Consider the following 18,598-nt stretch of genomic DNA (forward strand, 5'->3'; position numbering starts at 1 on the left):
TAAACCTTTGGGTAATCACAGGACAATACCCAATGACCAATTAATTTACGTTGTTGTACTATGGGATGAAACCCGCACGGACATGGGAAGGAAGGTACAGACTTGATAACAAAGATTGTTGGAATTGAACTCTGAACTCTAACACCCCAAGCTATAATAGCATCATGTTAACCTCTGCGGTAGCATGGCATCCAAGTAAAGGAGAAGAAAACCTTTTCCCAGAGTAGAAAAGGCTAATATGAGGGGCTGTAATTTTAAGGTGATTGGAGGAAAGTATAGAGGCAAATGTCAGAGGTAGTTTTTTTTTTACAGAGTGATTGACCATCCTGCCAGGGCATTTAAGAGATTCTTCGATAGGCACATGGATGATAGAAAAATGGAGGGCTATGTGGGAGGAAAGTGTAACATTGATCTTGGAGTAGGTTAAAAGGTCGGCACAACATCATGAACCAAAGGATCTGTACTGTGCTGTAATGTTCTATGTTGTGTTATTGAGCAAATCAATTGTAGCAGTCAACAGGAATTCTGCAGGTGCTGGAAATTCAAGCAACACACATCAAAGTTGCTGGTGAACGCAGCAACCTGATGGCATGAACATCGACTTCTCTAACTTCCGCTAATGCCCCACCTCCCCCTAGTATCCCATCCGTTATTTATTTTTATACACACATTCTTTCTCTCACTCTCCTTTTTCTCCCTCTGTCCCTCTGACTATACCCCTTGCCCATCCTCTGGGTTCCCCCCCCCCCACCTTGTCTTTCTCCCCGGACCTCCTGTCCCATGATCCTGTCATATCCCCTTTGCCAATCACCTGTCCAGCTCTTGGCTCCATCCCTCCCCCTCCTCCTATCATTTTGGATCCCCCCCTCCCCCTCCCACTTTCAAATCTCTTACTAGCTCTTCTTTCAGTTAGTTCTTATGAAGGGTCTCGGCCTGAAACGTCGACTGTACCTCTTCCTAGAGATGCTGCCTGGCCTGCTGCGTTCACCAACAATTGTAGCAGTCATTTGTTTTGCTTTTAAAAAAATGTGCACGAATTGGGAGGTAAATGAGGAAATACTTTGATATGATGAGAAGTTGCTTTAATTAAGATTGTACTTTTGTACACCTTTTGCTAGCACCGTCTAAAGAATGCACACTATTATGTTGCATAATTGAAAGGTTTGCTATCATTTTCCTCCTTTAATCAGAGTTATTTACTTCTACAATATTGTCTGCACCTCTCTATGAACAGGTATGATATGAAAGTAGAAATGAATAGGATGTATAGTTGGGCAGAATTGTGACCTCTATGTCATATAATAATTCTACAACGTGTCACATTATTGGAAGTACATCTGTACAGAGAATAGTGAAAATTGTGAATTCATTGTTTTCTAATGCACTGCCATCAATGACAGCACCATTGCAGGTGCTTCTGTAGCTTAAAATATCAACATGGAAGCTGGTTTTAATGATTTTATGGAGTAGGATTGACTTTTTAATATGTCCATGCATATATGTTTTTCACATTGCTATCTTTTATATAACATTCTGAAACTATTACTAGAGAATTGAATCAGAAATGAAGTGTGATTTTTGTTTTTTTGCATGTGGAACTTTTATGGGATGGCTTAAGTTTATAATTTTATATGATACAAATATGTTATGTCATTCACTGAGTGTATGTTTGCTTTTCTTCTGACCAGAAGACCATAGGAGCAGAATTTGGCCATCTGGCCCATCAAGTCAGCTCTGCCATTTAACCATGGCTGATCCTTTTATTTTCCTCCTCAACCCCAGTTCCCAGCACTTCTCCTCATGACCTTTGATGCCATGTCCAATCAAATACCTATCAATCTCTGCCTTAAATGCATCCAATGACCTGGCCTCCACAGCTGCCTGTGGCAACAAATTCCACAAATTCACCACCTTCTGCTGCTGCAGGATAATTGCACTGCTCAATTGTAATTGCCTATCAAGAAATTACAGCTTGGCAGTTTATGCTTGAATTTGAGTTTTCCATTTGAAGACTGCAGTATTTACATTTTCTACTGTGTTTGCTTCAGTACTACATTATTCATTTGAGAGTGAAAGAGCTTTGAGATATTGCTGTTTGTTCTATGACAGTAGCTTTGAACTGTCTCCCGCTTCCTGTTTAAGGTTGCAGATCAGGGACCAGAAGACTTGGATATGGCTCTAGAAAAAGAGCTGAACATATTGAGTTGTATTTTTGTTTAACATTGTCATGTATACCAGGATACAGTGAAATCCTGTCTGCTATCCAGCCATTTTATGCCATACATCACACTTAGGTTGGTAGTCAAAACTGCCCAATGCCTACCCTCCGTCAAGGACATTATATATAGAAATGTGCTGGAAAAAGGATCCCACCCACTCTGCTCATGGACTGTTTGTCCCATTCCCATCAGCAAGGAGGCTATGTAGCATCCATGCCAATACCACCAGACTCAAAAACAGTTACATTTCCCAAACAGTAAGGGTGATTAACATCTCCACCCACTAATTCTGCCACTACTTTATTATTCCCTGTCAGTAACCCTTTGTACAGCCTACCATCAATTTACGGATGTACAATAAATGTACATAAGCAATCTTATGTATTTTATTTATTGTGTTTTGTTTTTAATCATTATTTGTTCTTTAGTAGTGACCCCTTAGTTCTAGATCCTCCCACATATGAAATGTTCCTTCCATTTTCACCCTGTCAGAAGCCCTCAGGATCTTGTATCTTATGTGTTTTTGTGTTGCATCAGAACCAAAGGAACAATTATTTCGTTCTCCTTTATGCTTGGTGCAGGAAATTACATTAAACAATCGTGAATCTTTTATAAAGAGAAACAAAATGCAGGATATAACTGCAGAGACAGTGCAGTGCTGGAAAACAAAGCACAAGAGCCTAATGAGGTAGATTGGAGATCACGAGTTCGTCTTTAGTGTATGAGAGGTCCATTCAAGAGTCTGTTAACAGCATAATAGAAGGCGTCTTTGAGACTGCTGGTACATCTTCTCAAGCTTTTTTGAATTCTGCTGTACGGAAGAAGAAAGAATAACCAGAATGGGAGGGGCCCTTGATTATATCGAGTGCTTTCCCAAGGCCACGGGAAGTATAGATGAATTCAAAGAAGGCCATTGATATTGTGGATCTACATCTTTCAAAGTAAGCTCAGTGGCCACCTCTACCTCTTTCAGGTGGTGGAGGAGACCACCACCTGAAAGAGAAACAGCAATAGCCTTGAATGGAAAATCATACAACAAGTAATGTATAGGGCCCAGTCCGTCACAGGTAAAAATCTCCCCACTATTGAGCACAACTGCACAGAGTGCTGTCATAGGAAAAGCAGCGTTAATTATCAGGGACTCCCCACCACCACTCAGGTCATGCTCTCTTCTCACTGCTGCCATCAGGAAGGAGGTACAGGAGCCTCAGACCTCCCCACTAGGTTTGGGAACAGTTATTGCCCCTCAACCATTAGGCTCTTGAACCAAAGGGAATAACTTCACTCAGCTTCCCTTGCCCCATCACTGAAATGTTCCCACAACGATGGGACTCACTTTCAAGGACTCTCCATATCAGGTTCTAAATATTTATTGCTTATTTATTATTATTTCTTTCTCTTTGTATTTGCACAGCTTGTTGTCTTTTGCATATTGGTTGAAAACCCAAGTTGGTATGCTCTTTTGTTGATTCTAATATGGTTATTATTATGGATTTATTGAGTATGCTTGCACGAAAATAAATCTAACGTTTGTATATGATGACATATATGTACTTTAATAATAAATTTACTTTGAACATTTGAATCAGGTAGAATCATGAACGTTTAAGAGGTATTTAGACTTGAATTTGGAACAGATAAGGTATAGAAGGATAGGGACCTAATGTGGGCAAATGGGATTTGTATAAATTGGCAGAAAAGGTAGTCACGGACCAGGCAGGCAAAGAGCCTGTTTCTGCAATGAAGCACTGACTGTAAAATATAGTCAACCTATTACTCTGTTTTAACTTGTAAATACTTAACTGAATTATCCTTTGCAATCTCTAGTGTATATATCAGGAAGAGTTTATAATTTGTCACTTCTGGATAAAACTGTGATTGAACTTGATTTTGAACTTCATCTGACTTGGTGTTTATAATCTGCACTGTACAAATTAATGCATGGCCATACAAAACCATTGTCACTTTCCAATCAACTGAGTTGTCCTTTTTTTTCCATTCTAAGTGTGCTGGTGAGGAAAAACGAGTTGATAGCCGCACAATTTATGTTGGACACCGTCAGATTCCTGGAATAGAAACGTTTCTCCCTCAGAATTTTTGTGACAACAGAATAATTTCTTCAAAGGTAAGCCAGTATCTAACTTGCCTCAGAGTGTTAACGTTTTACATAAGTAATAGTTGCAGGGAGTAAGCTATTTATGGGTGGTAGGGGTATGGAGGTTTATGGTATGATTGGATGGGTCAGTCTGTGCAGTACTTTTCATTGACTCTAGTATTTAGTATAAATTAGTGCAAAATGAGAGCAAAGAATAAGTGTGGTAGTTTTCATGGGTTCATTGCCCATTCAGAAACCTGAATCTAAAATGTTGACTGGATCATCAGGCTCCTGGACTTCTTCCCGGATGGTAATAATGAGAAGAGGACATCACCTCTGATTTCTTTTTTGATTTTGTGCACAAGTATAATTGAAAGTTTAATTAAATATGTATGTGTAATAGGTGCTGTTAGTTAATTTGCAGCTTTATTACTTTTTCAAAAGTGTGACACACTTCAGTGTCCCTAGTGGCTGGCAGATAGTTTTTTTGTTTTGCTTTGACATAGCATACTTCCAAGGAAGCTCATTTTGCCAGAAGAGCAGGAGACTGCAAATCAAGTGTAAATTGACATAAATATGACAATTTTATTTATACTTCTCTCACCTGACTTTCACATTTCTACTCTCAATCCAAAACTGAATTGTAAGCTATTTTAAATAGTCAGATGCCTACCAAAATGGAGTACTACTGGTGAGTTGACTGAATCCTGTGGAAGTGGTGCTTTAGGTGTTCTTTAAGCAGTATTTCTGTATTTCTTAGTTTTTTGTTTATGCTTTGCACTATACTGCTGCCACACATTTCATAACATACAGTATGTCAGTGATGATACACCTGATTCTGATAAAAACAGAAAGGTGAACTGAAAACAAATGCTGGAATTAATCACAAAACAAGAGAAAATCTGCAGATGCTGGAAATCCAAGCAACACATACAAAAGGGGAAGGCAAGTAATGAAGGGGGCGGGGAGAGCCATTACCAGAAGTTCAAGAAATCGATGTTCATGACATCAGGTTGGAGATTACCCAGGTGGAATGTAAGGTGTTGTTCATCCAACCTGTCACCGCGACGGTAGAGGAGGCCATGGATTGATATAGCAGAATGGGAATGGAAAGTGGAATTAAAATGAGTGGCTTCTTCCGGAAGACAGAGCGTAGGTTCTCAGCGAAGCGGTCTCCCAGTCTACGTTGGATCTCACCAATATACAGGAGGCTACACCGGGAGCACTGGATATTGTATATCACCCTGACAGACTCACAGGTGAAGTGTTACCTCACCTGGACTATACCTCTTCCCACCCTGTTATTTGTAAAAACACCACCCCCTTCTCTCAATTCCTCCATTTCCACTGCATCAGCTCTCAGGACGATGCATTTCATTCTAGAACAAAGGAGATGTCCTCCTTTTTCAAAGAAAGGGGCTTCTCTTCTTCCACCATCAACACTGCTCTCAACTGCATCTCTTCCATTTCACGCACGTCTGCCCTTACCCCATCTTCCTGCCACCCTACCAGGGATGGGGTTCCTCTTGTCCTCACCTACCACCCCACCAGCCTCCGCGTCCAGCACGTAATTCCCCAGAACTTCCACCATCTCCAATGGGATCCCACCGCCAAGCACATCTTTCCCTCCCCGCCCCCCCCCCCACTTTCTGCTTTCCACAGGGATCATTCCGTATGCGACTCCCTTGTCCGTTCATCCCTCCCCACTCATCTCCCTTGTTTCTCCAACCTGAGTGTGGCCTCATTGCGACAGTAGAAGAGGCCATGGATTGACATTTCGGAATGGGAATGGGAAGTGGAATTAAAATGGGTGGCCACTGGATGATGGAGAGTAGGTGCTCGGCGAAACAGTGTCCCAGTCTTTGTCAGGTCTCACCGATATACAGGAGGCTGCACCGGGAGCACCAGAAACAGCCTGCAACTCCAACAGACTGACAGGTGAAGCGTCATCTCACCTGGTAGGACTCTCTGGGGCCCTGAGTGAAAGTGAAGGGAGGAGGTGTAGGGGCAGCTGTAGCACTTGTTCTGCTTGCAAGGATAAGTGCTGGGAGGGAGATGCTTAATTGGGACACATCGGAACCAGTACATTTTGGCCCAATTAAGCTGCAGGCCAATATAGCCAGTTTCATGGAAATATTTAAAAGATAGAAAAAAGACAAAATACGTTTAACTGAGTAACAAGCGTTCAATTTAAGCGTTTAAATTGAATTCAGAACAAATTAGAACACTATAAATACAACTACATACTATAAAACATTAGTTCCTAATAGTTATTGACAGAGGAATTCATTCAGTGTACACTGCCATGCTCCTTTGTAAATGAATAAAATCAGCACAAGTACCTAGTGCAGATAACGGACTGCCTTCAAACAATGCTTTTGATAATTGCGCACTCGTCTAGTGTGGTATTGTGGGTGGAACTGAGTAATGAGCAAGGTATGGCCAGGTTAATGGGGCTGTATAACAGACCACCCACCAGTCTGAGGGATTTGGAGAACAAATTTGTAGAGACTGGGTCTCCCATACAAGGACTAGATGGGACAGAGTTTCTCGAATGTGTTCAGGAACGTTTTCTTAATTTGTAAATAGAAGGCCCATCAAGAGAATGTGATACTGGATCTGCTTTTAGGGAATGAGATGGGGCAGTTGACAGAATTTTGTGTAGGTGAACGCTTTGCATCTAGTGATCACAATGCCAGTAGTTTTGAAAGGAATATGCAAAAAGGTAGGTCTGGTCTGTGGCTGAAATTCTAAAGTTTGATGGTATCAGAAAGGATCTGGAAAATGTGGATTGGGGCAGGCTGTTTCCTGGCAATGGTGTACAGTTGCTAGAAAAAGTTTGTAAAAACTTTGCAATTATACTTTATTGTTGCCAAACAATTGGTACTAGAACGTACGATCATCATAGCGATATTTGATACTGCGCTTCCCGCTCCCTGGATTACAAATCGATGGTAAATATTAAATATGTAAATTATAAATCATAAATAGAAAGTAGAAAAATGGAAAGTAAGGTTGTGCAAAAAAACCGAGGTGCAGGTCCAGATATTTGATGGGTGCGGTCTAGGTCCGGGTCAGGATCCGTACAGCAGTCTTATCACAGTTGGAAAGAAGCTATTCCCAAATCTGGCCATATGAGTCTTCAAGCTCCTGAGCCTTCTCCCGGAGGGAAGGGGGACGAAAAGTGTGTTGGCTGGGTGGGCCGTGTCCTTGATTATCCTGGCAGCACTGCTCCGACAGCGTGCGGTGTAAAGTGAGTCCACGGACGGAAGATTGGTTTGTGTGATGTGCTGCGCCATGTTCACAATCTTCTGCAGCTTCTTCCAGTCTTGGACAGGATAACTTCCATACCAGGTTGTGATGCACCCTAGAAGAATGGTTTACCTGGTTTTCTGCATTAATTACTCATAAAATGTGGTCAGATTTTCATCTCAGTCACAATAATAGACGAACACAGTCAGCCTAAATTAATCACATACAAACAATTGTACTTTTCATGTCACTCACAGACCAGGCTGGAAAAAGTAGGTGAATCCTTGTATTTAATAACTCTACAAGTTGCTTGAATGTGCAACAAATGTAGTAGACTTTAAAATTCGATATGAGTCCGTGATCCATTGGTTGGAAAAATGAAGTGGTGTTGGGTGGAAAGTAAACCACTTATACAGGAATGCAGGTCCGAAGCGTGTCAAGATTCTCCCAGTGGCTTGAGGCATTGTCAGACACCAACGATGCTTTAGGTTCAAAGTCATGCTCCTCACAATGCTGTTTTATTGCTAGACAAAAATGTTAAACAAACCAATTTTGGAAAACATCAATTGTCACCCAGGCTTTCTTGTTTGATTTCCAAATCACTGGTAGACTTGACTTTAAAATGCCTTAAGTTAGTCCTGTTGTATCAGAGTGATACACAATCATAGACTTTAAGTTAAAGTCACCTTTAGCATTGCCTCCTAGCAAGAGAGTTAACTGGCCCTTTGCAGTCTTGAACAGATGTATGCTTCTATTCTCGGGAGATGAAAGTATGAGAAGACATTCTTTTCCAAATTAGGCCCACTTCATCAACATTGAACACAAGCTCGGGAGGTCATTGTCCTTTTTCATTATGGCATTCAGTGTTGCAGGAAAATCCTGGGCTGCCTTGCTGTCTGCACTAGTTGCTTCACCAGAAATATGTATGCTATGGAGGTTACTGCACTGTTTAAATCTAACAAACCAACTTCTGCTGGCTGTGAATGTTACCGAATTATCATCTTCCTGAATATGATTGAAGATGCTTCTTGCCTTTTTGATTATTATCAACTGGCTTAGGGGCATGTTTCATTGTGTTTGCTCATCCACCCATATACTCAGTCTATTTTCTATTTTTTCAAGCAAATGGCTCCTTGAAAGAGATATTGATGATAACTTTGAGGTCATAGTTGCCGAAGCTTTTTATCTTGTCTGCATTTTTTTTATAATTGTTCTAATCGTCGATGTAGCCAAATTCAAAAAGGCGCCAACATCAACCTGACGCTCACCAGTTTCCAAACGTATGTCGCTTGCACTTGCACATCTATGCGAATGCTTTTCCAGACATGTTAGATGTACTACCCTCACTGGAAGTTGCAGGCTGCTTTCCAGACATTATGGGTGAAAAAAATGTGGAATAAATTGGCGAGGGAGCAAGAACATTTTCACATGCTGGGGGTGGGGTGCGGGTGCAGAGCACGAGCTAATACGTGATTGGCTGTAAGAGGCTCAGTGTATGTAAAGCGCTCTCATTGGCTGATTGAATGTTTACTGTAATGGTGGCTGCTCGTGAGAAGTTTTGAATGTTGTTTAGAATGAATTTTCATCATTTTAGAAAATTTCAATAAAGAATTGAATAACAGCATTACAACGAATCAGTGCTATGTGGGACCTGATTGTAAAATGGTTCTATAATCAATGCCTGATTAACATGTGAATTTAAAAGAAAAACACTTTGTTTGGATAACCTGTTCAAGGAAAATGTGACATGGAGTGTGGAGCTAATGCACTTAAGATCTTTAGAATGGATCACTATGATAAATGTTTTCCTCTGGTAACAGTGGCCTAAAATTATACTTAATAGAAGTGCAGAGGTCATGGAATGGTACCTAGGAAGTGTGTTGGGATTAGGGAATGGTTCTGTTCTGAAGCAGTTTTACATCATTGTTTGAATCTATCAGTCTTTGAGATTTTGATTAATATTCTGTACCTTTCTTTTCTTCACAGTACACATACTGGAATTTTATTCCAAAAAATTTGTTTGAACAGTTCAGAAGAATTGCAAATTTTTACTTTCTTATCATATTCCTTGTACAGGTAAGGTGAACCAATTGCCTTCAACAACATTCAGAGCAGGAGCAGTAATAGACCCTCCGAACCTGATCGGTCATTTAACAAGATTGGGGTTGATCGGATTGTTTTTTAAGGTTGTCATAGCAGGGTGGGGGGTGCGGGTGGGGAAGGGGGGTTTAGTGGGGATAAACTCCCACTACCTATTTAATGCTTCCAGTGGTGTGCGCCTCAAATAGCCTGTGACATCCAAGTCCAGCTCATGGCTTTAACATGTGTCTTACCAACTAAACTCGGCGGAGCCGTTTCTACTAACAGGAGAAAGGGCAAAGGCCTGTTACTAGTGCCTTAAAATCAGTTGCTCTAGGATAATGAGGCTCGTTAGCCATGATTGACTGCTCAGCTAAGAGAGAGAATACTCTGATCTCAAACCTCCACTCTTATGACTATACTCACTCGTGGGGAAGGCTTCGGGAGTAAGCTCCAAGGTAAAATCCGGAGCTGGAGTCACTAAGGCAGTTGTACATTGACTGGCAATTCCTGTGATGCTGCTGATGCCAGACTGCATCAGTCTCTGCTGTTCATTTCGATTCATCAAGCTGTGTGGAGATGGGAAGCCTGCTGCAGGGACAGTAGCTTCTCTCCATATTGTACTGCCCTGTCTTGCATATAGACTTAGACAGCTGGGATGCAAATCCATGGTTGACCATGGCCAATGGATGGCCATGCATGAACTGACTGTCGCTCCACTTCCACCTTCCTGTTGATTCACATTTCACCCTCTTGACAGAAATCTGTCTGTCTCGACTTCTGACTTAAATTATTTAAGGACATTGCTCTGAGGAAAAGCTTTTCAAAGACTTGTGAATCTCTGCCTTCAACAGCAGGTCCTTACTTTATATGTAGTTTTAAGATTCTCCCACAAGCAGCAATGTCCTTTCTATGTCCACTCTTCATGTTCTTGTGTTTCAGTCAAGTTCTTATTTGTTTAAACTCCAATTTAATATTCAACTTTTGTGAACACATCCTTCTCACTTCTTTTATAATCTTCCAGAATAGGTTACATGGTTGGCACAACATTGTGGGCCGAAGGGCCTGTCATGTGCTGTAGATTTCTATGTTCTATGTTCTCTGAACTGCTTTGAACACCCTTATACCCTTGAGGAGTCAGGAGCCCAGTACTTCAGATGTGGTTTCACTTATGCCCTTTTATAACCATCATAACCTGTGTACCTCAAAGTGCTAGAGACAGATACAGTCACGACATTTGAAAGACATTTGGACAAGTACACGGATAAGAAAGGTTTGGAAGGATATGGGCCAGATGCAGGCAAACGGGATCAGTTCATTTAGGCAACTTTGTCAACATGGACAACTTAGCCAGAAGGGTCTGTATGACTCTTCCGTTCGGTTTCCTTGCAATAATTGATTACATTTTGTTAGCTTTCATAGATGTTTTGCTGAGCATGCATGCTCACTTTGCAAATAATGTATTAAGGCACTCAAATCCCATTGCACCTCAAAGATTTGAGCCAATCCTATACCATGGGATCTTATTTTCTGCAGTATTCTCTGAAGAGATACTGTACCTTACGAAATGCCTTCTGAGTGTGGTACACTCACTCGTTTTATCTTATCCATCGCTTTGTAAACAAGTATCAATATATTGATCAGAAGTGGGTTTCCTTCCATGAAATTATATTCACTTTGCTTGGTTAACGATGCTTCTATTATATTATCCCTTGGTAGATGTTACGCTAACAAGCCTGTGGTTTCCTTTTTACTATTTACCTTTATGAATGAGTCACTTATGCAGTAAAGGAGTTTTAAAAAATTGAAGTATTCATAGTTGTTTTTATGAGATAAAGAGTGGTGTTATTGTTGATCAGTGCTAAAATATATTTATCTAATTGGTGAAACAATTACTGTTTACAAGCAGATTATTATGTAAGTGTTATGTTTCAGTTTTAAGCACTGTGAAATTAAGTTATTCTAAGCAATGCAATTGCTTCAAGCTGAGGGGATAGCGTCACTGAACTGTTCCCACAACCTATGGACTAACTTTCAAGGGCTCTTCATCTCGTGTTCTTGTTATTTATTGCTTATTTATTATGCTTTGTGTTTTTATTTTTTTGTATTTACAGTTTGTCATCTGTTGCACATTGGTTGTTCGTCCATTTGTTGAGTGCAGTCTTTTACTGATTCTATTGTGTTTCTTTGTATTTACAGTGAATGCCTGCAAGAAAATGAATCTCAGGGTTGTATATGATGACATTCATACAGTTGTATAATATATTTACTTTGAACTTTGCTTAATTTTATCTTTTTGAATTTCCTCAGGTTATTGTTGATACTCCAACCAGCCCAGTAACAAGTGGACTCCCTCTCTTTTTTGTGATTATTGTCACTGCAATCAAACAAGTAAGATGAAAAATACACCTACCAATAATAGAATTACTGTTTATAATTCGTTAGAATTAAATATAAATGTTCTGATTAAACTTAACAAGAATAATTTTTTCTTATTCTTTATAAAACCAGCTTCTATACTCTTTACTGAGAAATGGATGGCTTTTGGCAAGGTCATATTTAATTATCTTGAATATTTGAATAATTTGATTAATTGTCAAGTTTAAAAATTTTGCATGTTCATCATAACCATTTAATTAAAAGATGATACAACTTACTGAGCCTTTTGTTTATCTTATGCTATGGCTTTGTGCACATTACAGGGCTATGAGGACTGGCTCAGACATAAAGCAGACAATTCTGTGAATAAAAGTCCTGTCTATATTGTAAATAATGGACGTATTCTGCAAAAACAAAGTGAAAAGATCCAGGTAAAATTGCTGATGTTTTGAAGTCTTTCACAGTGTGGATTGCAATGTTCAGTTACTTAACACTTCATTAGTGAAAGCAATTTTTTTATCATACAGAAGTGTTTCTTCATTTAACTCCCCAATTCTTACAATGAAATCCCCATCCTTTTTTAAACAAAACTGATTTCTAAAATGGGTTTGCTCACTAATAGAACAGAATAGTACAGTACAGTACTGGTCCTTTGGCACATAATATCTTTCAATCTAACCCTTCCCTCATACAATACCCTTCCATTTTTCTTTCACCTATGTGCTTAACTAAGAGGCTTTTAAATGTCTAATTTATCTGCCTCTACCATCACCCCTGGCAGGGTGTCCCACGCACTCACCAATCTGTGTTTAAAAAAAACAAAAAAACTTACCTGTGATATCTCCCCCCCCCCCCCCCCTTGACTTTCCTCCAGAAACCTTAAAATTCCCTCACATTAGCCATTTCTACTCCTGGAAAAAGTCTCTGGCTATCCACTCTACCTATGCCTCTTATCGTCTTGTACATCTCTGTCAGTTACCTCTCCTCTGCTTTCACTCGTTATAATTTAGTTTTTCTATTATTTTATTTATTTAGTTTATTTATTCAGAGATGCAACACAGTAACAGACCCTCGTGGCCCAATGGCCCCACACCATCCAGTTACATTCATGTGACCAATTAACCTGCTAAACTGTATGCCTTTAAGATGTGGCAGGAAACCGGAGCAGCTGAAGGAAACTTACACAGTTACAGGGAGAATGTATAAACTCCTTACAGAGAGAGGTGGAATTGAACCCAGATCGCTAACGCTGTAAATGCGTTACGCTAACCACTATGCTACTGTGCTATCCAGTAGGAAAAAAAAATAGAAGAAGAAGAATATTTTTATTGTCTTTGTTGTGGAGCAATGAAACACAGTTTAGCAGCTCAACGTTTTGCAGCATGACAAAGAATATGTATGGATTAATAATGTATGGATGGGGGGATAGGACTATTGCACACCACCATTCCTGGGAGTGCGATGCATTTAGGGTCTATACCTTTTATGAAAGTGAATAGAGCACTCTATACACTTCCATAAAGCGCTTTCTGGGAACTTTAGAGTTTGAACAGCATTCAATCAGAGTGAGGGATTCATTAGCAAGTGCAAATAAAAATAAGATGGGGCAAGCAGAGTGGCCTTTGTTGTAGCAGACAGTATTACATTGGGGATTTTGAGGCTTCAGTGAGAGAAGGTGAAAAGCTGTTAGTATATATATTTTTTTCGGTTTATTTATTGTTTTCTTCTTTATAATTGCACAGTTAGGGCAGTAGGGATGCCAGGCAGGACAACTGAATGCTCTTTTGGGATGTGGGAAGGCAGGGAGACCTCCAGTGTCTCTGATGACTATACCTATAGAAAGTTGTGAGCTCTACAGAAGAGACTTTGCACCTAAACTGGAGGGGGACTCGTATTCTAGTGGGAAGGCTTACTAGTACTGCAAGGGTGGTGGGGTACGCAGGTTTAGACTCATGCCAGGATAGATGGTGGAGTGGTTATGGAGACAGGAGGAAAATCTCTTCTCTCTGAGTGTGAAGTGAACTTGTCAGCACAAGTGGGGGATGTGGGGTTGATTTCAACATTCAGCGAGAGGGTGTGTGATACTTGATCTGCTTTAGGGAATGACACAGGGCATGTGACAGAAGTTAATGTAGGGAAAAGGTCAGGGTGCTGGGCCCCAAGGCGAGGGATGGGCCCATTCAGCTCACTGCTCCAAGACTCAGCTCTGCACTAAACTATGGTGAGCTATGGAACTTCCTTTGCAGACTTTAGAATGCTAATTTTTTGCAATTATTTTTTGCATGATGTGCTCTCTGCACATTGGATGTTCGGGCTTCTTTATTTTTATGGTTTTTTGTGCATTTTTTTTATGGACGTGTTTTTTTCTGAACATTGGTTGTTCGATGCTCTTTTTTTATATGGGTTCTTTTAGGTTTCTTTGTTTTGTGGCTGCTTGTTAGACGAATCTAAAGGTTGCATAATGTATACTTTGATAATAAATGTACTTTGATTTTGTACTTTGAACTTTGCATCCAGTGATCACAATGCCATTAGTTTCAAAGTAAATGTGCAAAAAGATACGTCTGTTCCATGAGTTGAGATTCTAAATTGGAGAAAGGCCAATTTTGATGGCATCAGAAATGATCTTGCAAGTGTGGATTGGTACAGGCTGTTTTCTGGCAAAGGTGTACATGGTAAGTGGGAGGGTCTCAAAGGTGAAATTTTGAGAGTGCAATGTTTGTATGTGACTGTCAGAATAAAAGGTGAAGATAACGTGTAGGGAACTTTGGTTTTCAAAAGATATTCAGGCCCTGGTTAAGGGAAAAAGGAGGTGCATAGCAGGTATAGGCAGGTAGGAATAAATGAGATGTTTATAGAGTAAATGAACTCCCAGAGGGGTTAAAGGAGAAATCAGGAAGGTTAATAGAAGTCATGAAGTCACCTTAGCAGACAAGATGAAGGAGAATCCTAAGGGATTCTACAGATATGTTAAGAGCAAAAGGATTACAAGGGACAAAATTGATACTTGGAAGATCAGAATGGTAATCCATATGTGGAGCCAAATCAGGTGAGGGAAATCTTAAATGCATTTTTTGCACATATATTAGCACAGGAGATGGACACAGTCTATAGAAGTGAGGTAAAGCGGCACCAGCTTCATGCACCTTGTACAGATTACAGAGGAGGAAGTGTTTGCTGTCCTGAGGCAAATCAAGGTAGATAAATCCCCAGAGCCTGACAAGATGTTTCCTTGGACCTCATGGGATGCAAATGCAGAAATTTCCGAGGCCTTAACAGACATCCTTAGTGACAGGAGAGATACCAGAGGATTGGAGGGTAGCCAGTGTTGTTCCATTGTTCAAGAAAGGCTCTAAAACTAAACCAGGAAATTAGACCGGTGAGCCTGATATCAATGTGGGAAAGTCATTGGAAGGTATATTCTAAGGGACCAGATATATAAGTATTTGGATAGACATGGATTGATTAAGGATAGTCTGCATGGCTTTGTGTGTGGTAGGTCATGTCCAACCAATCTTATAAAATTTTTCGAGGAAGTTACCAGAAAAGCGGATGACTGTGATTGATGTTAGGTCCATTGATGTTTGACATCTATATCAACAATCTGGATGATACTATAGTTAACAAATCAGCAAATTTGTGGATGACACCAAAACTGGGGGTGTAGTGGACAATGAAGAAGGCTGTCATGGATTGCAGAGGGATCTGCATCAGCTGAAAAAATGGCAGGTGGAATTTAATGTAGACAAGTGTGAGGTGTTGCATTTTGGTCAGACCATCCAGGGTAGGTCTTTCACAGTGAATGGCAGGGCACTGAGGAGTATGGTAGAACAAAGGGATTTGGGAATACAGGTCCGTAATTCATTGAAAATGGTGTCACAGGTAGATAGAATCCTAAAGAAAGCTTTTGGCACATTGACCTTCATAAATCAATGTATTGTGTTCCGGAGATGGGACGTTATGTTGAGGTTGTATAAGACATTGGTGAGCCTAGTTTGAAGTATTGTGTGCAGTTTTCATCACCTACCTACAGGAAAGATATAAATAAGGTTGGAAGAATATAAAGGTATACAGAATTATGAGGGGTATAGATAGGGTAAATACAAGCAGGCTTTTTCACTGAGGTTGGGTGGGATTACAACTAGAGGTCATCGGTTAAGGGTGAAAGGTGAGATGTTTAAGGGGAACATGAGGGAAAACTCCTTCACTCAGAGGGTCGTGAGAGTGTGGAATGAACTGCCAGCACAAGTGCATGCGAGTTCAATTTCATTATTTGGATAATGTACATTGATAGTCGGGGTATGGAGGGCTATGGTCCCGGTGCAGGTCAATAGAAGTAGGCAGTGTAAATGGTTTTGGCATGGACTAGATGGGCCATAGTGCCTGCTTCTGTGCTGTACTTTTCTATGACTCTATGAATGTAAATGAAAAAAGCTTTGGGGAAGAAGTGTAAGGAAACCTTTTACATAGGTATGTCCTGTGTAGAGTATTGTTCTCTTTATACAAGAAAATGTGTACTTGGAGATGGTGCAGAGAGATTTACTGGATTTATTAGACTATGGCATAGAAGCAGAATTCACCCCATTGAGTCTGTGCTGCCATTCCATCATAGCTCATTTATTATCCCTCTCAACCCCCTTCTCTTGCCTTCTCGATGTAACCTTTTGCAATCTTATTAATCAAGAACCTATCAGCCTCTACTGTAAATATACCCAATGACTTGGCCTCCACAGCCAACCATGACAATGAATTCCACAGATTCTCTACCATCTGGTTAAAGAAATTTCTTCATATATCTGTTCTAAAATGATATCCTTCTATGTTTAGGTTGTCCCCTCTGGTTATTAGACCATAGGAGCAGAGTTAGGCCATTCGGCCCATCGAGCTTGCTTTGCCATTTCGTCATGGCTGATCCATTTCCCTCTCAGCCCAATTCTCCTGTGTTCTCCCCATAACCTTTCACGCCCTGACTATTGGGCGGTGCAGCCCAAAGGGCCAGACAGGTCTATTCCGCACTGTATGTCAATAAAATAATATATTAAAAAATAATAAAATTAAGTGCCTATCAACCTCCACCTTAAGTGCACCCAGTGACCAGGCCTTCTGAGGTGCCTGTGGCACAGATTCACCACCCTCCAGCTAAAGAAATTCCTCTGCATTTCAATCTGTGCCCTCTGGTACTAGTCTACCCCATTATAGGAAATATTCTGTCCACATCCACTCCATCTAGACCTTTCAGCATTCAGTAGGTTTCAATAAGCCCCCCCCCCCACTTCTAAACTCCAGCAACCACAGGCCCAGAGCCATCAAAGATGTGATTAGCCCTTTCATTCTTGGAGCATTCTCGTGAACTTTCTCCAATGTCAGCACATCCTTTCTTAGATAATCAGAATCAGGTTTGTTATCATGTGACGTGAAATTTGTTAACTTAGCAACAGCAGTTCAATGCAATACATATTCCAGCAGAGAGAAAAAAATAATAATAATAAATAAACAAGTAAATCAATTACATGTATTGAATAGATTTTAAAAAATAGTGCAAAAACAGAAATAATGTGTATTCTAAAAAAAAGTGAGGTAGTGTCCAAAGATTCAATGTCCATTTAGAAATTGGATAGCAGAAGGGAAGAAGCTGTTCCTGAATCGGGCCCAGAACTGCTCACAATACTACAGATGAGGCCTCACCAGTGCCTTAAAACCTTGGTATTGTTTTTCTGTTCTAGTCCTCTCAAAATGAATGCTAACATTGTATTTGTCTTTTTACCACCAACTCAGCCTACAAGTTAACTTTAGGGAATCCTGCATGAGGACTCCCCAGTCTCTTTGCACCTCACCATTTCTAGTCATGAAGAGGTTATCTTCTGAAACTTGAAGTAGATTGAGCTAATGTTGTTGAGTAAAGGAGCTGTGAAGCACAGAAGATAACCAACCTAATACTAAGCCAACTTTGGATCCTTTTTTTCCAGCAAACCTTCTATCTCATATGCTTCAACCTTCGGAACCAGTTTATCATGAGGGACCTTGTTAAAAACCCTTACTAAAATCCATGCATGACTCATCTATTACCCTGTCTTCATCAGTGATCTTGTTACCTCCAAAAAAACATTTCCTTGCGAGCATTCATAGTAAATACAAAACACAATAGAATGGGTGAAAAACCACACACAACAAACAGAGAAACAACCAATGTGCAAAAGGGAACGAACTGTGCAAATCCGAAAAGAGAGGAAAATACAAACTGATAATAAATAAATAAGCAATAAATATCGAGAGCATGAATTGCAGAGTTCTTGAAAGTGAGTCCATAGCTTGTGGAGCTAATTCATTGTTGGGGTGAGTGACATTAACTGAAGTTATCCGCTGTGGCTCAAGAGCCTGATGGTTGAGGGGTAGTAGCTGTTCCTGAACCTGGTGGTGTGGGTCCTGAAGCTCCTGTACCACCTCCCTGTTGGCAGCAGCGAGAAGAGAGCATGGCCTATATGGTGGGGGTGGGGGGGGGTGGGTTCTGATGAATGCTGCTTTCCTGCAACAGTGGTTCATGTAGATGTGCCCAATGATGGGTGGGTCTTACCCA

At 40.4% G+C, this 18,598-nt stretch overlaps 1 protein-coding gene across 3 annotated transcripts in view; it reads left to right on the forward strand.

Moving 5' to 3' along the window:
* atp11c (ATPase phospholipid transporting 11C) overlaps nt 1-18,598 on the forward strand; it is a 218,016-nt gene that overhangs the window by 66,244 nt on the left and 133,174 nt on the right. For all 3 annotated transcript variants that reach the window (XM_072271059.1, XM_072271058.1, XM_072271057.1), the window contains exons 2-5: nt 4,225-4,344; nt 9,553-9,642; nt 11,956-12,036; nt 12,348-12,455. In XM_072271059.1, the coding sequence (XP_072127160.1) occupies nt 4,225-4,344; nt 9,553-9,642; nt 11,956-12,036; nt 12,348-12,455 (399 nt within the window). The remainder of the gene's footprint in view (nt 1-4,224; nt 4,345-9,552; nt 9,643-11,955; nt 12,037-12,347; nt 12,456-18,598) is intronic.

Source organism: Mobula birostris, chromosome 10, assembly GCF_030028105.1.
Source record: "Mobula birostris isolate sMobBir1 chromosome 10, sMobBir1.hap1, whole genome shotgun sequence".
NCBI classification, from domain to species: Eukaryota; Metazoa; Chordata; class Chondrichthyes; order Myliobatiformes; family Myliobatidae; genus Mobula; species Mobula birostris.